Below are 22731 nucleotides of genomic sequence, written 5' to 3' on the forward strand. Positions count from 1 at the left end.
TCATACCTTACGAGTGTAGCGCGGGTGGGGGGAGGGGGAAAGTCAAGTAGGCCTATGATTTGTTCAATTCATACTTTATTACAGATAAAGATAAGATAAAGAACTTTATTATAAAATATCCTCACGTCGTGATTTCTCAGCAACTAAACGTGATCTAATTTGAAGTTATAACGGACTGTACAGTACAATCCAGAACTATTGGACTGAATACCGAGCTAAGTATCTCAAGTCAAGTTTTATGGGAATCCAAAGTTTAGTATCTTGTTCTTCCTGCTGCAAAGCTCATGAGCCCTGGCCTCCCCGTCAATGGTCATGTCCTTTTACACGCGTGCATTAGAGCAAGAGCCGAGAGTCGTTCTGTCTTCATGGTTGCCCGCAGATAAGTCTGGACTCTACGCATCGTGCTAAAACTGCGCTCAGGAGTTGCGGTTGACACAAGCATCGTGAAAAGGATCGTGAGGATAGTGTTAACGTTTCGATAAAGAGTTGGATTAATGCCGTCGAGAGCGTTAGCCGGAGTTGCTGGTCATTTTCTAGTTGAATTTAGCCACGTTTTTTCCACCGCAACATCTCGTTGTTGTAATCTCTCTTGTTGGTTAGATCGTTTTTGTACGCCGCATGCATTTAATCTTGGACGTCGCTGGTTAATCCCTGTAGTTTTGTTGGAAGAAGATACTGACCTAGGAAGCGATCCTCCTGTGATAAGAGCCTGCCGTTCATTCCTTGAATGAGATGACCAATAAGAGGGAGATACGCAGCTCTTTGCCAGTAGGACTCTTGGTTTGTGACTGGGATATTCACCCTGTGTTGCTACCTCCCAATTTTTCTTGGCATGCATGGCTCAATGTTAAACTCGGCTGCAATCATTCTGTTTACCCAGCTCATACACTTCCTTCCAAACCGCGACGGATCGCCTCTCTCAGTTTTCATGATATTTATCACGACTCTTGCTTCTTGGGATGCCTCGAGGACATCTACGATTTTTCATTGCAGCATAGTTGACAAGGCAAGTATGTTTGAAAGGGCATGCTCTGTTGTATATAAAGCAATACTGTAATAAGATCAAACTACTTGATAGAGCATAAGTAGCCCCTTCATCCTGGGACAAGATCTCGAGCGGCTGAACTACGACTTGGAACGCTGCACGGAAGGTATATAAAGCATCAGCCATACTCGCTTATCTTCTGGGTTGTTCAAATAGCGGATAACTCTATCCAGTGGATAAATCGCTATCCGATGGATAAAATGTTCTCCAAGGAATACATTTTATTCGCTGGATAGCAAGTTATTCGCTGGATAAAGTTATTTGCCCTTTTAACAAGTGGGCTGATCGAGAGACTCCTGAAAGGCCAGCAGTCGCTTTGCTGTATAGTCAAACGCAAAAAGCTATGGTTTTTACAGTGCTTAACATACGCGCCTAACATAATGTTTTTTTTTTTAATTTTCCTTCCCTCTACGTTTTCTTAATAAAATCACCCAAGAAACTAGTTCCTGAATTAGTTCTATGAAATAAAAATACTGGCATAATGAATATACAACGAAAAGTTTGTAAGCCCGGCTTAATGGCTTAAAGGGAGCTACGCCCCTGCCAAGGTACGCGTATTCACGATATGTTCACACTTGCTCGTTTATTTTCTGCCAATCTAGAGATATATTTTTCACGATATTTACCTGCAAGAACTGATTGTAGCTCAACAGAGCCATTTTTGTTGCTGCTAAATTAAAGGGTTGTAGAGCGTTTGTGTGTAAAAGTTTCCACATTTCTCATTTTTTGGTTTATAGACCAGTTTTTCTCGTGAATGTAGGAGTTCGTTGAATTGTCCCTGTATTCCCAGCTGTATTATTTAATTCCTGCCAAATAACAACAGCGTTGGACCTCCGTTATAAATCGATAAAATCCTGAAAATCGATAATATTAGTCGATTTGACACACCAAGTTAATTTATCGATTGTCACCGATTCCAGTTATCAATCGGTAAAAATCACTTGATTGATATCGATTTTTATCGATTAATTACACCGGGAATATTAGAAGCCCATGTTGTTGGACTTTCCCAGTGTCTCCTTATGGAGGCATGAAAGCTTTTCTAGTCGGTCTAGTATTGTATCTCGTGTTTCATTAATTTAATCTGACGCAGGAGACATAACATCTGCGTTGACGCGGTGATCTAAGATTGGAATAAACTGACGAAAATAAAGAAAGATAATGGAGAATATCAGACTCTTTCAGTTATTATTATTCTGTTCTTTTTTCATTTTACACTTTATAGTAGAACAACCTGTGTTGTGGATAGCAACGAGCGCAAGAATGTTAAGAACTAAGTTTGCAAACTGATTACTTTTTTTCTTTTTTACCCTCCCTGCATCCAAAATTTTAGGCTGTCTAATCTGCCCCTTGAATCTTCTTCCTATATTAAGATCAGTTCCGAGTTCAGTCAACAACAGAAACACACATAAAAATATGGCCTGTGAATGGCAAGCTGTATTGGAGGTTAAAGTGTTACATCAAATGGGAGAACAAAGATCTGGGACACTAGCAAGCTCACCATTTAATGTTTTAAAGTTACTTTGCAGGCCCGTAGCAAGGCTAAAATAACTAGGGGGGCCAAACAAAATGGTTAAACAACACTGTTACCCCCCCCCCCCCTCCTCCTCCTGGCCCGTCGCCCCAAAAACAGACAGATTAGGGAGTTTAAGATGCAATGAAAACATAAAAAAAGCAGTAGAATTAGTAAGCAAATCAATAACTTTCCACCTGTGTCACCCTTTTTGGTGCATTTCTTTGCCGTTTTTTTTTTTTATTTTTTTTACGCGGACTACCACGTGAAATTTCCTTATTTTACGTTTAAAGGAGGACGTAAACCAACGAGGACAAATTTTTCTTTCTCTTTTTAAATTTGGAATCGGGCAGTGAGAATCTGACTGCAAGAAAATTTTGCTCTTGAGAGGACATATTTTTGTGGCTTTCGACAACGCGTGAATACTAAATTGTTATAAACTAAGGGCATTTATATTGCTATCAATCAGAGCGGATGTCTTAAAAAACAAGTAGTTTATTTCAACAGCTTTCACGGTTTGAGATTTGTTGATTTCGATCCATTTTGGTTCTTATTTCCTACTCACAAGGAAGGATTGCCTTTGTTGCCGTTGTATATAAAAACAAACTGTTAGCGAAAGAAACTGACAGGTACAAATGAAGGTTGTAAAAAGGCACTTACAGCATCAGAGTTCAAGACTGATTGATCAGTACACATTAATCTGTATTAATTATCATTTTTTTTTTGGCACATTGTTTTTTAACTTCCAAAAATTCTGGGGGGGGGGGGGGGGGGCTCATGCCCTCCCTGCCCCTCCCCCTGCTACGGGCCTGCTTTGCTGTCTCATTTATTTATGGGGTCGGCTATTTAGCGAGTTACAAGTAGAGTTGAATGTGGGTTAAGATTGATAACAAGAAACCTAAATACCACTTGATGATATTATAACATACAAGCAAACGAGAAAACAATAACAACAACAACAACAACAACAACAACGAAATTAGGGGGTTCCTTTAAACATTTCCTAAACGCAACCCGATTACTTCATGAAAGAGGGTCCCCACCGGAAGAAAAGCACAAGGCGTGTTATATCGCTGACCTTACAAAATCATCACGATCTTAGTCCATTCATTTGCTTGAAAAAATAATCCCTTGTTCCACAGGTCAGTAACCTCTTTCATTTATACTATGTCTCTGTGATAACTTTTTTTCAGTTGTTTTTGTCTCACTAGTTTTTCCAAAACTCGCTGATGAAGAGCGGCTAAACGAGGTGACCCTCTAAAGTTAATAGCGACAGGGAATATTTGAATACTGCACTCACAATCAGTGATATCAGCACAGCTTTTTTATAGGTTGTTGACCAGGTTACATTATTTATTCTTTATCTTTGAATACTGATTTCTGTTTGGATTCCTTTAAAATATACATGAAAGGTTTTTGTAAAGCCCTGCATCCATCATGTGCTTTTATCGCACATTTTTTCCACCTATTTTGTTACATAAACATACCCTGGCTGCCAAAGTTTTCTTTCGCGCGTCTTTTTCTGGTCCAGCAGTCGGTCAAATAGGCCGACTAACGAGCGGAGCAAGTCGTCAGAGTAACATGCGGCGCCAACTCAGAAACATTTTGACATCAAGATCGCGCGAGAAACGCCTCTGGCCCTTAGAGCAAAATATACGCTTGCTTATGCAGATATGAAGCGATTGCTAGGAGCAGTATTAATCCAATATCAGCCGTCGAAGGTAAAAAGTAAGCACTGCGCTGTCTTCTCAGCATAGCACATGAGAGCAAACTCCTGAAACACAAAAAGGCAGGTCAGTTTTACTGAGGTTCCCTGGGAAAGCTTAAAAATGTACGGGAAACGACTGAAAGTTGAGTAGTGAGTTGTCTGAATTGCGACTGGCAATTATTTCATCCAGGAGGAAAACGCACTTTTAGAATTGTGTCATCTTGTTGAGCGTTGTTTCATATCCGGTACAGGTGTCACATTGGGTTTTCATTGTAGTTACGAAGCCAAAGGTACAACTTGACTAAATCGCTGCTGACATTCTATAAACAATGGATTTTAATACTTGAAACCAAAGATAAAAGTTTTAATTAATCAATCTGGAGTGGAACAACAACTAAAGTTCAAAGAAAGTTCTTCAAACAAAAAACAAAACGACATTCAAACTATTTTTTTGTTCTTTTATCTCTCATTTTATTAAACATGCAATTCACAACTTTCTACAATAACTTTCTGAAGTATTACGGGGAGGTTTTGCCGTCAGCGCTTCACGATATGAAAGAATTTTTTTGAAAGTTAGATACTCGAGAACCCCTTTTGTCATCCCCCTGGCTTACCACGCCGATCCGAGGGTGGGGTACTCCTTATAAGGGCTAGATAGGTATGTGCGGCCCTAAAGGGTATGGTTTTTCAGCCACTTTGGTCATAACTAGGGTATCGATTTTAGCCATTTTGCCGCCATTTTGGTAATAAATAGGGTTTCTATTTTTTTCAATCTAGTCTTGAATTTCATGATGTTTACAGTACTGTGTACGTGCCGCAACAGCTTGTAACGAGCTGGACTCCAGGGGTTTTTGAACTGAAGTTGACCAGACACTATCAGGTCATAAATTGGGTATCACATTTTTGGTCAGGTCATAAATAGGGTAGGAAAAATCGCAGAATTTGGTCATAAATAGGGTAAGGGTTTTGGGAAGCGGGCCGCACATCCCTATCCAATTTTTTTGGGAGTACCCCCCCTCCCTCCCAGGTTCGATTCTCGAGTGTAAAACTATGTATTTTGAATGCGAAAAACTACATGATACAGATATCAACTGTTCTGAACACTTTTCCTTGCCGGATCTCTTGTAGTGGAGATGCAGTATGGTTTATATGCCAAATGTCCTAGGGCAATGTGCAATAAGAAAAACCATTTTCGAACACAAAAGAAATCGTTGAAACACCGTTTGCTGAATTACCTGACGCTGTTTGCGAAACAAACTTCCTCCGTCAAGTAAAAGGAATTGATCTGAAATTGATCCGACATCCTAAAGTTCTTCTTTCGTATTTTCTTTCTTTCCTTTTTTTTCTCGAAAAAGTAAACAATCAGGCTGTCACGATTATGCGTGACATTGAAATGATATTCTTGACAAAGGAAAAATGCCAGGTTACTCATGACTGACCCAAGAGCGATAGTCGTTTCGTTTGAGTCAGATGACAAATATGGCGGAAGCTGAAGGATATCCATCGCTTGGTGGATACGACGAAGAGTTTGTGAGTGCAGTGGATGAAGATTGGCAATGTCCAATCTGTCATTTGCCGCTGAAAGATACAGTCCTAACGGAAGAATGTGGCCATCGATTTTGCAGAAAGTGTCTTGAAGGGCACTTTTTAAGGTTAGCGTTCCTTGATAAGTTTACTTCGTGGGCTTGGCTTAATTTAAGCTTTAATATTAAGTGTTATTGCGCGGGGAATCGCAGGTGTAGTTGAAAGGAAACTTATAAGGCTAAGCTACTAAACAAACCTTTTTTCTGGACTCCATTTAAACCGAGGAACACTTTTACATGTAATACAGGCGCCGAGAAATATAAGCCGAGCATTCCTATGTAGGGTATGTAAAAGCAACTGTAAAACCCCAATTTGACGAGTTTGTTCGTTAAAGTCTGAAAACGAACAGGAACGTAGTGTACATTTGATCAGAAACAGTTTCGGAAAAGCAATGTAATTCAACGGAATACACCGACAAAGTGCTCGTTTGCTTATTTTCCATAGATTAGTGAAATCAGTAGTGCGGAAATTTGACATATCTCAGAATAATTAAACATTCATCGGCTTACGCAACTGTTGTTGGTTGTTTATTGATATCATATTCTTCATGTAGGAACTGAGTTGCTCTGTTAACGGCTGCTGCGATATTCAAACCTGTCTATGAAAGAAAAGCAGGAACAGGGCTTCAACTGAATGTGCAAAGGCCTATCGTGGTCGGTATTTATATTATCAAAGGTTGCAGTCTGGCAACCGGAATTTTGAATTTAAATTTTGTTTGAATTATTTTTATACAGGCTGGAACGTGATGACAAACCATTAAGCTGTCCAGTGGATCGAAACAACCTGACTCGGGAAAGGGTAATAGACATAACATAATATCTTTACATATGAATAATATATGTCACAGACATGTTGAAAACCTTTACACTTGATCAGTCGGAAGCTTTATCGGGGGCAAGTATCAGTAATTTAATCTATGATAAATCTTGTCTAGATTCGTTCAAAAAAAGGGCAAATATATGTTGGTTAACTATGAAGCCACGGGAACTGATTGAATTAAGCATACCGTGTAGCATGAAAATTTTGCGGATTGGCGATAGTTTGTGGTTTGCGGGAACAAATTTTTGCGGCTCGAGATGACTGAAATTTCTGGTGGGAACTAATTTTTGCGATTCATTGTTCAAGAAGCAGAAAAACCCCGCAATCATTGAGAATGGATGTAAAAGATCTGGCATCGCAAACGCCCTAGCAAATGGTGTTTATGTATTGATCACTGAAAAGCCCCTCTGGGGAGTGTTCAATAAAGTATTATCTTATCTTATCTTATCTTTCTTCAGATGACCCCTTTCGTGCCAATCTAATGTACTGAATTACTGTACACTTTACATTTTTTGTTCTTTACATATGGTTTTGTTTGCGAAACAGACTACAGTATGTGTCTAAGCTCTGGTTGCCTTTTACAATGGAATATCTTGTCCATGTCCATGTTTGAGTCTAATTTATAACGCCCAGTGGCACAAGTCTATTACAAGCGAAGTTTTCAATTTGACTGAAGGGAGTTATTTTTGCGGCGTTTTATTTTGCGGGTATTTTTTTCTGCGGGAACTAATTTTTGCGGATCGTGGTCAATCCGCAAAATCCGCAAAAATAAGAACCAGCAAAATTTTCATGCTACACGGTAGTCACTTTGCCACGAGCATGCAAAGATGAAAAGTATTGAAACTGGTTGCTTTGAATCAGAATATGAGATGGAACGTAACTTCGCTGAGCCTGTGCATCTAGTTGTAAACACCACAGGAATTTCTCCAAGGACTGGCATGCTATTCTTGGAGGAAGTGCTGAACTCAGGCACGGCTGAGGAAGGGAATGCTGCCTTAAAAATCAGGGCCCTTCTAGTTAATTATTGGTGAGGCAACAGTGTGGTTCGAGGAATCCTACTTGTTACCAAAATTTGCAAACCAGATATAACAAGAACCGAGATTTATGTGCATGTAATGCTTGTTTTCCTCAGGCCTACTCCGGGACCTTAAGTCGCCGTAACTTTGGTCGACTTAGGGCGATTTAAGGCGACTTAAACAAAACACACTTTAAAATTGAAGCAACTCTTTAAGCGACTTAAGGCGATTTTTCAGCGACTTATGTCCCAGAGTGGGCCTTTCCTCGCTTTCCTATTTGTCAGGTTTTTGTATGCAAGAATTAATCAGTCATAATTAATGTGGGTAGCAAAACTCCTCCACTCATATTTGGTTTTGCTTCCTGACTAGAGCTTACCCTTCTAGCAGAGCGTTTCTTTTTGGCAAGTTTTTAACATGTACGGAAGTCGTTCGCGTGTCTTGTTATCAGTCGCTTAGTTCCCTTGTTTAGCGTCCCCGAGAGACACTTAACAAGCCAACATGCTTAAAATCATGCCAGAAAGAAACGCTCTGCTAGAAGGGTAACAAAAGCTTATCTTTAAACTCGACTTTTCTGTTTCTAAAACTTCTTATGTCAACGTAGGAACTATAAATCAACGCTGTGGCTAGCGTCATCCTGGACTTACACGGCAGTCATAACATTTGTTTTCTGTAGGACATGTTCCCTGACAAAGGAACAAATCGAAAGGTTCTTTCGTTTATTATCAAGTGTCCAAGTGGAGGATGTCAGTGGACTGGTGAACTGAGGTCAAAAGACGTAAGATACTCCATTTTCCGCAATAATTGTTATATTTTTAGCCCTGCTTAAAATAATTAATTTGAGCTAGGTGTGTATTACGCAATTTGTTACGTACGCTTGACAACGTCAACTGCATCATGGTTACTGATTAACGGATATGGTTCATATAGCATGTGACTATAGGGAGTTCCTCAGTTGACATTGTTTAGCGGGCGTACCTTGATTATTTACAAGAGTAATTTTTATGTACAATTTGCGGCCACGGTTACAACGTGTAAACTACAGGACATTACACGGACTGGACAACGCTATCATGAGTGCTCGCAAACATACTACAGATCATAGTGAATCGGAGCGCGACACCGAAGAATCCCTAGTTCTCTCGGATCAGGACCACGAGGGACACGAAGAGGAGATTCCAGATGAGACAGCGGAAGCATTAGAGGCTTTGATAGCGAAGCAAGAGAGTACGCTGGATAACGCCCGCCAAAAAGTAAAGTTAGTAGCGTTAAAACAAAAGTTAAAAGAGTTGGAAAAGGAAACCGTGGCAGAACAGCTCAAGCTCGCGCGTGCCACGGGTACAAGCAAGACCGGGAGAAAGGTGCCTAAGAAAATTGGTTCCAAAAACGGCAGAGAAGTTTCTTCCCGCGACCTTCGTGAGTTCGAAGAGTTATCTCACAAAGTGGAAAAACGACTCAGTAAAATGGGTCTTTCTTCTGCCTCGGCAGCCGCAGCAGACGAATCCACGTCAAGCGAAGACAGCGACGATGAATCTTCTTCAACTGAGCGTTCATCAAGAAAGGAACGAGGTAAGCGGCACTTGAAATCCGGTAAAACGGCGAAAATTGCTACGCGTGTAGTACGGCGCCAACTATGGCCGCATAGTGAATTGAGTATGAGTTATGTATCTAAGAACGTTAGCTATGATGAGCTAACTTTAGAGGAATTTGTTGCCGGATACAGTGCTATCCTACTGTTGCCGCAAGTATCTTCGCACGAACGCAAGCATCGCACAGAACACTTGGGAGCTTTAATGTATCTTGCGTCCATTTACGAATCGCAGTTTTCACGCGGCGATTTTATCAGAAATCGAGAGAGGCCGTCTTAACTGGGGGGACTCATTTCTTCACCTTGAAAATCGTACCCTCGCGGGTTTACACAAGAAGACAAAGGACCAAAAGCGCCCCGCCCCCTCTTCTTCAAATGCAGTTTTGTTTTGCCGTGATTACCAGAAGGGTTCGTGCTCCCACTCCAAAGATCACTACGCCATGCTTAAAGGGGAAAAGAAATGGCTTTGCCATATTTGTGCGGCGTGTTGGGTGAAGGACAAGGCTAAACGGATGCATTCTGAGTACGCGGATGATTGCCCAAACAAACCGAAAGAATGACTAGACAATGCCACGTGTATTCCGTTAATTCAGGACTTTATTGTTGCCGGTTCTCAGGACGTTACCAGGAACTTATTTCAGGACAATTGTGTTTTTAGCAGGACATCTGCACAGGTTTTTTGCGTTCATCAGGACAATTCAGATTTTCACAGCACCCCTTTTCAGGAATTTTGTAATACGGATAATCACGACTTTTCCATGACATTTATTCCGGACACTGTTGCGTCTCTCATAACAGATAATCAAGAATTTTCCCGGACAGTTACTCAGGACACTGTTTCGTCTCTCGTTACTTCGCGAACACTTTCATTTGACACTAGCGCTTATAGCAATCCAGATGAATTTAGTGCCAACATGGTTGCGCTTCATGAGCGCGTTTTTACTTCGGGTGTTCCTAATTACAGAGGATTACGGATACCTTTAGTTTCCGAGCTTAACATTCCTCGGTGGAGGTCCTTTCTTAGTGCTTATCATGACAATAATATCGTTGATTATCTTGAGTTTGGCTGGCCAGTTGGCTATGATTACGAACAGTTTGGTTTTCCAGTCAGCCAGTTACGCAATCACTCTGGCGCCACCAACTATCCCCGTGATTTAAACCTTTATATTGACACTGAGATTGCGAGGCATTCTGTGGCAGGTCCATTTTCATCGCTTCCATTTTCTGGGCGGCTGGCGGTGTCGCCTCTGAATTCTGTACCAAAGAAAGATTCTGTCGAACGGCGAATTATCCTTGATCTGAGTTGGCCTTTAAACACGTCTGTCAACGTCGGAGTCGATAACTCGCTGCATGAAGGGGTGGAGTTTTCCCTGACATATCCTACGGTGGATCACATTGCTAGTTTAATAGCTCGGAAGGGACCGGGTTGTTTGATTTATAAATGTGACCTGCGCAAAGCCTATCGCCAATTTTACGTTGATCCTTATGACTTCCCATTATTGGGTTTTCACTGGAATGATTGTTATTATTTTGATGTGGTGCTCCCTATGGGTTTGCGGTCGGCCGCGATGGCCTGTCAGCGCATCACGAGCGATATTTCGTACATTTGTTCACAGCAGGGCTTTGACGTGTTAAACTATCTAGGAACAAATCGAAAGGTTCTTTCGTTTATTATCAAGTGTCCAAGTGGAGGATGTCAGTGGACTGGTGAACTGAGGTCAAAAGACGTAAGATACTCCATTTTCCGAAATAATTTTTGTGAACTGAAATAGATAATAAGTGGGTCATTCTTGATTAAACCTCCCAGGAACGATCCGTTTCAAGTTAGAAATTATTAGTACTGTCACAAATTTTGCACAGCGTAAATACACAAGGATAACGTTCTGTTGAATATATACAAATCATGGTTTACTAGAAATTAAAAATAAAAAACAAGGCCGGATTAATTAAGTGAACCAGGCAGTCTAAACCGCACCCCACTCCCCTTGATGCGACCCGTGGATGGGACAGAAAGGCGGATGAAACAAACCTATCAGGGCATGCAAGACGACTGTTAGCAAAAGAGGAATACGAAGATCGCCTCTAGCACGCTAGTCTACTGAGAAGTTAATGATAAACGATAACGTTCTTTTGTATTATGCTGCCATATTTATACCTGAGGTATAGTCCCACTTATCCAGTGAAGAATTAAAACGCTAATAGGACATTTTGTTTGTTTGAAAAGCCCTTTTTTCCGCACAAGATTGTATCACCGTAATCTCGATTGTATGATTCAATTCTGAAAAGTTATCAGACAACATTAACTGTTAGGTTCAAACCCCGGCTGGACCAACACTCAGGGTCTTTAAATAACTGAGGAGAAAGCGCTGCCTTTGCTCTGACATCTGCAAATGGTTAGACTTTCTAGTCTTCGCGGATAAGGACGATAAATCGTAGGCCACGTCTCACAACCCTTGTTTGTAAATAACTCCCACTCAATGTTCGCAAAGAGTAGGGGACGTAGTTCTCGGTGTTGTGGTCTGGTCTTTGTGTGTGTACTCTCATGGTTGGTTGGGGAATGGAATAGGTGGTGGGTTTAACCAGCAGGGGACCTAGTGTTCTATTGTTTTCCCACCTGCCACAGGGCGAATTTGTAAAATGAAAATGAAAATGAAATGAAAGTTGTAAAACATTTTAAAATACGATTGTTTTTGTTCTCTCTCTTTATGAGAGCAAGATATTGTAAAAGTATTCATTTTAAATGCTATTTTTCGATTTTTCTTAAACAAAATAGGAGCATTTAGAATCCTGCCCATTCAAAGTTGTTTCTTGCACAAACGAAAATTGTCAAGTGAAGCTAACCAGGGGCAAAATGCAAGAACACGTGAGCATCACGTGTGAATGGAGAATTCTTCGATGCACGTACTGTAGTGCGTCACATGCAGCGTGTAATACAAAGGTAAGAACCTTGGTTTGTTGAGAAGTAAAAATAATGGAACCGTTTTGAATACATTAACAGCAAACTAAGTGAGTGGTTGAATTTCATGACGCTCGACAGTTATCTCTCAATTGTGTCAGCCCACAAGCGAAAAAAATGATAGATAAATAAATAAATAAATTATTAAATATATAGATAACTAATTTTAGTAACTAACTAACTAACTAACTAACTAACTAACTAACTAACTAACTAACTAACTAACTAACTAGCTAGCTAACTAACTAACTAAAAGAAAAACAAGTAATTCACGACTTAGTTTGCTACTTTTCTACTAAGAGGAAATTATCTAATTTTTTAGATAAAACTAGTGAGCAGCACGTCTGCGAACTCTTTCAGTTGTAAAACTGTGGGCCCCAAAATTATGTCAAGCACAAAATATGTAGCACCTTGCACACCCACGACGTAGTTTGCTACTTTTCTACTAAGAGGAAATTATCCTATTTTTAAGGTTCTCAATATTGTTTTTTTTTTTAAGGTCCATCAAAGTGAATGTAAAAGATTCCCATTAAACTGTCCCGAGAACTGTGGAGCAGTCATCCCAAGAGAAGAGGTAGGTTCTGTGCATGAGACTTTTAGTGAAAAGAGGAGTTAAGCTGAATAATGTTTTTAAATTGTTACCGGTTGCAATATTTTTATGTTCTGTAAGTGGAACGAGATTATTTTTCTCTCTCAGTCTGTCTATTCAAACGGAGCCAAGGAAAGAGGTACTTTTCAAATTTGATTAGTATAAAATAGCAACGCAAAATTTTAGTCTAACACTGATAATTTTTGAAAGAAATGTGATCGTATGTCTTTGCTCTACCACTGAGCTACAGGAGGAAAAAGTACATCATTCCATCATTTACTCAAATATACCACGCAACCACATTCAAATCCTAGTAGTATGAAAGTTGTTTGTAACATGAACGTAGTTTAATGTCCGAATCTACGAGTCTCCTGTAGCTCAGTGGTAGAGCATCTGAATTAGTAATCGGAAGGTCTAATGTTCGACTCCTGATAGGAGCAATTGAATTTTCTTTTTCCGAGTATGCCTGCGTCACTTACTGAAAAAAGGTACATCTACAGTGGAACCCCGCCTTACGACCACCTCGTTCTTACGACCACTTTTTTGTGCCCTGAACGAATCGAAAGTCCAGTCATTTCCTTTATTTTACAGCCTCGTTAATCTTAGCACTCCGTTATTACAACTACATTTTAACGGCCAAAGGTGGTCGTATTACAGTCAGCTCTCGCATTGCGGACACCTCGCTATTACGGACATCCCGATAATACGGACAGCTGCTAAATCCCCGGAAATAATAAATAACAGACGTTTGACTGAAATAAATTTCCCATGTTACGGACTCTTTCTATTAAGGACATTCCGTCCGTCTTGTCTATCTATCCGAATAATTCAAAAATGCCTCCGTTGATACGCAGTGCAAGAACTCATTAAGTTAAACGCTTTCTTATCATCTGCCTTCTAGAAGGTTCAAGTAAGACTTATTTGCTCACATCTCACTGTCAGATACCTTGTGAGCAGAGATCCATTCGATCTTCCTAGAAAAATCGGAAGATCGAATGGATCTCTGCTCACAGGGTATGTTATAGACGAAAATATAATCTATTCTTTTGCTCTTTGGGGATTCTCAAGCTGGGAGTTGTTGTTTATTTGATGAATGGTTTTATAATTACAGAAGCATTCTCCTGGTAATGTAGATTTGGTTATGTCTATTTTTATTTCCCCGTTCGCTGCAGCCCCAAACACAACGTTTTGTGCTGCTTTGTTTCATCTTTATATATTAGAGTCTTAGAAACGATTTATGTAATTTTTTCACAGATTTTGTCTCATGTTGAGAAGGATTGTCCGCTGACTATGATTTCGTGTCCATATGTTGAAATGGGCTGTACAATCAAGGTAATTTTCAAGAATGGAGCGCCTTTTGGATCGTGACTACAACACCACACGAGTACTACAAGTAACATACGGATACATACGAGTACATAAGAGCAACATACAAATACATACGAGTAACGTACGACGGCACAAAGGTAATACGCGTGAAATCTACCATTTTGTCATGTTAAGGAAACATGCAAACCGATGCCAAGGTTAAAAAACGAAAATCAATAAATGGGGAGAAGCAGGAGTCGTCCCACACCTTGTCACTGAAGGTTTTTGTAATCATCGTCACCTGCATCGTTGTCATCATCGCAATCATGGGAGGAGGAGGGGGGAGCTTGCGCGCATGTTTACACAAATTGCACAAGACATAGTGACGCGCGCACTATGAACTTACGACCTCCGTCCCCGATTTTGGTTCCTAATATAACATAAAAAGATAGATTTCTCGCGTATTGCCCTTGTGCGATCGTATGTTATTCGTATGTATTTGTATGTTACTTGTATATCAATCGCTTGTCATTCGTATGTATTCGTATGTACTCGTATGAATCCGTATACTACTCGTAACTTACTCGTAGTAGTCGTGTGGTGTTTAAGTAACGATCCCCTTTTTAACTCGTGAATGCGCGCATGCGCAATGAACGAGTTATAGCGATAGCTGACTCTCGACTTGGTCGGTCGATCAGTCGGTTTTGTCGTTAACTTTCGGGCGTGCGCAGTGAATGAGTTTTAAATTCAATTAGTGGAAAAAACACGCGAACATTTGTTGTTCATGGCGCATCAGGAAATTCTTATTCAATATGTAGAGAATAATTTGACGATCATTTAGTGCAAGAATGGCGATTTTTCGTTCAATCTGAGCAAAGTTTCAAGTTTTTTCAGTTTTTCAGAAAGTCCGGGGTCGTAAACTCAATTAGTGAAAAAAAAAAAAAACGTGAAAATTTGTTTCACGACGCGTCAGAATTCTCTCATTCATTCTGTAGAGAATAATTTGACAATCATTTTAGTGTAAGAATGGGGATTTTTCGTTGAATCTGAGCAAAGTTATAGGATTTTTTCGTTTTTTTCTACGAAGTGCGGTTTCTTTCAAGAATTAAAAATAATTTAATTTAAAAATAATTTAATTAAAAAATAATTTAATTTGTCAGTTTTCACGCGAAAGCGGAACGTACCATGTCACGCATCATTGACGTCGTAAACAAAATTATGCAAATTTCTGGTGAAATGAACACTTTTAAGATCTTGTCAGCTTTCATAGAGGTTTCAAAGGGAAAAAATGTTTCATTTTCGAAATTTACAACTGGTAATTTATGGGAAAGCAAAAGGACGCGGTCGATAAATAATTATTATTTAGCAAGAGCTTGTCATAGTTCATTATTTTTACTTGAGGATTGCGTGGACTGAACTCCAAAGGAAAAATTTCACGCATTTATGTCGGGCATGAATCGTAATGCGATACTTTGTTGAACATATTTCCCTTTGTGAGATCGGCTTGCCCTACAGTAATTTTGTAATTTTAATTCCCAAAAAAACTTCACTTGCCCATCGGGCAAGTGATGGTTAGAATCCACTAGCCCGATCGCGAAATCCAGTAGCCGCGAACTATCACACGAATTTGCATGACGTAGCTGCACATGGCGTGCTCCTATAAACTTTGAATAAAAAAAACACGTGATATTTTTTAATCGGCGCATCAGAATAATCGGCTTATTCAATCTGTACAGAATAATTTGACGATCATTTTAATAGTACAAGAATGGTCATTTTTCGTTACATAATCGGGCAAAGATATAATTTCTTTTAGCTTTTGAGGAAGTTTCCGTAGCCGTCTAAATTGCAATTACTATGTGTCATCTGCATTCACGAGTTGGCTCACAGGAGCCTTTGATTGTACTTCAAGCACATGTACCTTCCTCGTGAACACTGAACCTGGCACAAACTGCAGTTTGTGCCAGGTTCAGTGTTCACGAGGAAGGTTTCCTTGACACGATTTGTATATTCTCGCGTGCACGAAAAAAAGTTCAATTCAGTTCCTTGAAAGTTTCCTTGTTCAAAAATTTTGAACATGTTCATTGTTGTAGGTTTTATGGGGGCTGGATCATATGCGTCCGGATGGGGCTATGAGACTCTACCTCACGTCAGGCGTGTGAGATTCGATCCTCACTGTTTATTGGTTCTGGCTGATTATCTAGCTTTTCGCGCCTCGCCCTTTCTCTTTTTCGTCATACTATTCACCACCTAGGTGAAGTGAAAGCGAAGTTTGGGCAAAAGTATAATATCCTTTAAATATCCCGTGGAGTCTATGCTGGACAGTTAATTCTCTGTTAACGGAGTCCTATGTATGACGGAAGTATTTAACGGAAGTATTTTTCAAAGAAAGTGGATATCAGGGAAAAAGGGGACATTCAGATTTTTAGAAAGGCCTCTTGTAAGAACTCTCCGTTACAAGGAATTTTACGGTACTTTTATGTACCCTAAGGTAAACACTGGACGCTTCAAACTATCGTTTGTTAATAGACTCGTATTACAGTATGTCTTTGAGAACTTGTAAACGATAATAGATGACGTAGATGGGCTTCGGATTTTTATACATTTCAATATATTTTGATCTATTATTATTATTATTATTATTATTATTATTATTATTATTATTATTATTATTATTATTATTATTATTATTATTATTATAGTGTGAATGCAGCCACGTATTGAGTTGAGTTAGATGCTTAACAAATCGTAATCGGTTATGGTGAAAAAAATTTAATCTTCCAGGCTACGTTATCGTCATGGGTCAGCTGAATGGCAGTGTAAATAATTGCACGGACATACTAAAAGGTTTTACATATGAAAGGAAATTGTCAATAGATTTCTTTGCGAAAGTGGGGTAATTTCAGTTGATAGACAGGTTAACGGTTTGTTTCACTCTCCATTATTGTTCAATGGGTTGATACTGCGTGATCGAGAAAGGTCTGAAGAGTATAAAAAACGAAAGGAGGCAGAAAACGAAACACTAAATCAACATTCATAATCTTAGAAGGCAGCATTTGAACATGCTGCTACATGTGGAAGTTTGACGAGAGCATAAGAGTTTTTCTCGTGTAACCTACCTGTAGCTCTTTCTACGTTTCAAGGTTTCAGCTTCATTTCTACCCGAAGCCTATACGCTATAACAAAAGCTTTAACTAACCTGTTCACTTTTCATTTGACAACTGTAATGTCTAGGTTTAATTTAGATCCAAGAAATAAGTTGTGATTTATTCAAGGTTAAGTGAAGCTTAAGGGGAGTAAGTAAGCGTGTAAGTAGCATTGTAATCAATATATTCTTCCCAACTTAGAAAATATTCGCCATGTACTTCGAAAACGTTTTGTTTTTACAATATCTAATTCTATTTGCAGTTTGATTATCAATGGTTACTTTCCTCTGGATGACAAGATTATTAACTTTATTCCTTGATCCAATCAGAACCGCTATTCACCCTTAGCTATATTTAGATTGTATTGATTTGCGGAAAGCCAACTCCGTCCCAACGGCTGCCGACAATCACCATATATAATTACCATTATCTGATTATTCATTGTTATGGTAACCTGTGAGGCAATACTACATAACATAGGAGGGTTAATCACGTTATAACGCATGTTTCTTCTTCCTGTGGGAACGGTTTTTTTTCAGTGCTAAGGTTATCAGAATATTAAGATACTTTGATTTGTTCCTGTAGGTTCAGCGAAGAGAGGTTGAATCCCATCTTCAGTGTGCTACGAGAGTTCACCTTGACTTGGCCTGTGTAAAGCTTAGTTACACCCAAGCGGAGTTGGAAAAGTCGCAAGGCGTTACACGTGAACTTGACGAGAAGGTCAATACGCTGGAAGATAAATTGAAGCTGTTTGATGATATGTTCAGGGGATTTAACGAAAAGTTAGATACTTTTCAAACTCAGCTCAACACAGTGGAGACCACTTCGATAGAATTACTAGAGGAAACAGTGACAAAGCTGGGCAAGGAACAGGTAAGCTATGAAATATCTCCTTGTATCTTCCTTGAGAAGTCCACTTAAGCAAAACTCTGCTGTATTTGTTCACTTGAAATATTGCGTAATTATATATTTACTTAAAGCCAAAACCAACTAGCCACTCAGACGTTCACAACGCAATGAGCCAATCAGATTTCGAAGAAAGCGCATATAACTGGCGCCAACGCAGGTTACTTTTACAAAACCTCGGATTCCTTTGTTCGTTTCGGGGGAAATATATTAGCGGAGCTTCGGCGCGCGCGCGCGGAGCCCCATAACTATGAAAATTTGGGAAACCCATGAATGTGAAAAATTTTGGTTCGGTTATGACGTCACTTTTGTCCGTCCGTACCCCGTACGCAATCCCATAATGCTAATGCGCCCGTCTTTGTTTTGGCGGGAAGTTGCATGGCAAGATGCGTTTACAACGGAAATGCTAAAGAACACAAAATGTAAAGTCAATTTATATGTATTCGTTGGATATATTGACAAACGTGGAAAGGGTATGTTCTTACAAATCCAGACAGATATTACAATAATATAAGTCGAATATGGGCTTTTTTTGCTAGCCCTGCTTTTCTAAATCACAGTTGTTTTGTCTAGCAATGTAACTGATGCTAGTGGTAGGGCTTAAAGCCTCAACTTTACCGGTTATTTCAGGATATGATGAATGCAAGGAACTAGTTAGCCCTTGCTGTGTGGCACTCATAAACTGACATGATTTCTTATACCTAAGTGAAAACTTCTGGAGGTACCCTTTCCTGCTTATTTGGTTGCTAATCTTGAAGTGGTTAATGATACAAAGGGGAATATCAACCCGTTCTGAACAATTTGACCCTAAGCACTCCAGATAATTAGAAAAACATTAGACCTAGCTTTTTGTTTGGCTTCCTGAAGCAAAGTTTTCCTGAGGACATCATTAAGTCTAATGAGGGAAAAAAGTCTTACGGGTGCAACGTATGCCTCGTCCAATATACTCCCTCTGAGTTCTCTTCTGAGCTAAACGCGTAATTTTAAGTTACTCGGGCAGAGACTAAGGGTTGCATATTGTGAGCTTTGCTTGAGGAGGTGACAGTATTTGGCTATAGAAAGTAGGTCTCAGGGATGTTTTTTAGTCGGGAAGCGTGAAATTATCGGAAATTTTTGACCCAGCCAAAGACTTAGTATTTTTTTCTGGTTGAAAAGGGCACTAACCTTTACCGTCCAAACGTTGATTACATCATCCGGGACTTGAGAGTAAAATGGCAAAACACGAGCTTGAATTGGCAAGGATTTTCTCTTCAGAAAGCGTGAGTTTGAAAAGCTATTCGATTATTTTTCGCCCTCATAACTGTAGTGTTGTTAGGCTAGTGATCGATTAGTCGAGAAGTGCGATTTTTGTTCCGGCAGTTACAGTTGTTTTTCGCTCCTTCAAAGGGTGTTGATGATTTGCTGATGTCAGCTTTATGTGGTTCGAGATAGTGGTTTTAATGTTGCTTATGCAGCTGTAGCTCAATTTAAGAGTGTTGCGGTTAAAGATTTTGTGGAGTGGATTTGATTTGGGAAAGTGATGGTCGATGAGAGACAGAAAGCTCCTCCCTACATTCGTTTTTGGATTCTTGCTGTACGGTGGGTTAAACCACGTATTGTTTCTTTGACGGTTTCTGCTTGTTCGTGGGATGTTATGGGGTGAGTCATTGTATGATAGGTTGTATTGGTAACCACTTTTGTTGAGTGCGTCTTGCCCCATGGACGGAAATTGTAACGAACACAACATCGTTTATCAAGCAGAGGGCACCACGTCACAATTTGCGACACTACATTTAAATTACGATATAGAAATCACATGTGCTCTTTCAGAAACGAACGGTACAGAAACGCAACTGAACTCAGCAAATTTATATGGAACTTAAACGACCAGAAAATTGATTATGTCATCGAATGGCGAAAAGTGAAGCGTGCAAAATCATATTCAAACATTAACAATAAATGTAATTTGTGTCTATGGGAGAAATACTTCATCATATGTAAACCGGAAATGTCATCCCTTAACAGCAGAAACGAACTGGCATCAAGCTGTAGACACTCTAAGAAATTTAACTTAAATACTGTCATCACTGGCTAAGCAATCACATATTATAATGCTTATTAGAATGCATTGTTCCCCATTTTCAAATTATCATATCTGTTTATCTTCGCAAGAAGCAATCATCTCAGAATCTCCGAGTTTTGTTAACTTTTCGTAGGATGTAAGATTTTTTGTTTGCCTGCATTTCCCATCAAATTTACCCATTTCTTACCCATGGTGCTCGGCGTGCTCGCCTTCGGCGCCCGAAGCTCCGCTACTAAAATTATTATTGCTATTTCGCCTGCTTCTACTGTATCATGTCTGCCTTAATGTAGGAGACCGAGGTTGGAGTCCTCGCCGGCGAACCATATTTTCATGTAGTACGTTACATCTTGTTTTTACACGCCTACTTACTTTGTTCCTTTCATATAACCGATCATTATAGTAATCCTATATGAAAATATGGCTGATTCACTAAGTACGAAGAATATTCCTTGCTGTCTGCCTCAAATCACCATAGCAACATTATAACATGTTAAAAACACCTCTAATTTTATAATTTTTATGAAGGTTGCGACACTGTTTATCGTAAACATGTTTCAGATGAACCTTCATCCATCTTCAGTACATGAAATATACAATAAAGCCGATTACGTGACAACCAATATAGGGCATTTATGACTAATTATAACGTGACAAGAAAAGTAAAAATATGGTTAATCACGGCGTGTCGATAATAAAGGAACGTGAAACAGAAAATGTATATTGAGAAGACAAACGAAACTAAATAGTTAGTGAAAGATTTAAAGCGGGTTCTGTACTGAAGATGGATGAAGTTTATCCGAAACATGCTAACGATAAAAAATGTCGCAACCTTCATAAAATTTTTTTCATGCCTGCTGGCTTTACGAAAATTTGGTGACCTCTAATTTTAGCTTCACCTGGTTATAACGTTTTATTATATAAACACCAGTGTTTTATTAGGATTTCTGCCACTGAGAAAATCCATATATTTTCACATGTAAAAATACGAAATTTTTTACATGTGAAAATATCAGCCAATCAGAAATCCGGAAATCTTTTGCTGCCATAGCAACTTGCACTTTCGTTTACGTTTTCGTTTTCGTTTATTTTTACTGTACTTTGTAGAGCTCCGAGTTTTCACTGGAGTATTTTAAACAATGAAATACATTTATCGGGTTCTCGAATATATGGCATGGTTTTGGTTTATGGAATGGCTGATTCTCGTTTATAAACAGAATAATACATGGACGCTTGGAGATATGGAATTTATCTTCTCGTGTTCACATTCGATATCTCACTCGTTCGCAACGCTCACTCGTTAGGTATCGATGTGAACACTCGAAGATAAATTCCATATCTCCGCGCGCCCATAAATTATTCTTAATTTTGTTGGCGCTACCGCCGCAGCCGGCTTGAGTGACCAATTAAACCACCCGCCAGGGCTTCACTTGATAACCAGTGAGATGGTCTGTGTTCATGAATCATGGATCCTGTTTCCTTATTGAGATTCATGGAAGAAGTCTTTACCAAATCAGACAATTTTGGGGCTTTTCTTTTGTCTTTATCATGCTGCTTTATGAATATTTTTTGAAAACGTAATTTTTGAGCCAATATATGAGTCGAGACAGCAAGTAAGCCGGTCCTTGTAGGAAAAATGAAAAACGTTGGAAAAAAGCATTTTGGGATACACCACATCGTTTCTCATCACGGAAACCATTTTCAATTGTTTTATTTTATTCTTTGTAGGTTAACCGAGAAGAGCTTGGGGAGCTTGAGGCGAGATTCAATGCTACTAAAAATACGTGGAAGATTAGCAACTTTAGTGAAGTCTTAAGGAAAGCCAAAGCTGGAGAAGAAACCGATATATTCAGTGATCCGTTTTACGACTATGGATACAAATTTAAATTACAATTGTCGCCGAATGGCCAAAGCGATGGAAAGAATACTCATCTCTCGATATATATTAGAATATTGAAAAGCGACTACGATGCCATGTTACCGTGGCCTTTCCATAAAAAAGTAACTTTTACGCTGATCGATCAACAACAAGAAGAAAAAGACAAAAAAGATATTGTCGAGTATTTTTCAGCTAACCGAACACGTGATAGTTTCCAGAGGCCTGAGGCAGACAGTAACACTGGTTGGGGCTTCCCTACGTTTGTATCACACACTGATCTTAAAACCAGACGCTACCTGGTGGATGACGTTATTTTCATTCAAGTTAAAATCGATCCCCCGAAATAGGTTTAGTTCCAACTCACAATCAACTGAACAAAAAAAAATTCTACAAAATTATCGTAAAGAGCACTTTAGCAGTATTAATTTTAATCAGTATTAATCACTACTTAACGACATTTGTAACATCTATATCACTTTAGTGTTTCATTGTCTCCTCAGTCTCTTGTATTATGTTTTAATTTTTATCTTGGGAAAAACTGATGTTATCTAATTGAAAAGGGCATATAATTAGTACAAATATATCTTGCCTTCTCCATTTTCTTTCATTATTGTAAGC

At 39.3% G+C, this 22731-nt stretch overlaps 1 protein-coding gene and 1 pseudogene across 1 annotated transcript; both read left to right on the forward strand.

Annotated features, from left to right (window-relative positions):
* The first annotated feature begins 5730 nt into the window (after positions 1-5730).
* Positions 5731-22466, forward strand: LOC146487868 (TNF receptor-associated factor 5-like). The gene is made up of 8 exons (XM_085128227.1): positions 5731-5918; positions 6585-6648; positions 8359-8460; positions 12044-12208; positions 12726-12800; positions 14070-14147; positions 17855-18142; positions 21963-22466. Exons 1-8 carry the CDS (start codon positions 5737-5739, stop codon positions 22458-22460), a joined length of 1452 nt encoding a protein of 483 aa, XP_084984353.1. The 5' UTR covers positions 5731-5736; the 3' UTR covers positions 22461-22466.
* On the forward strand, positions 8687-9830 carry LOC146487869 (uncharacterized; annotated as a pseudogene).
* Positions 22467-22731: the final 265 nt, after the last annotated feature.

The sequence above is a fragment of the Pavona decussata genome, unplaced genomic scaffold (assembly GCF_977016875.1).
Source record: "Pavona decussata unplaced genomic scaffold, jaPavDecu1.1 SCAFFOLD_13, whole genome shotgun sequence".
In the NCBI taxonomy this organism is placed as follows: Eukaryota; Metazoa; Cnidaria; class Anthozoa; order Scleractinia; family Agariciidae; genus Pavona; species Pavona decussata.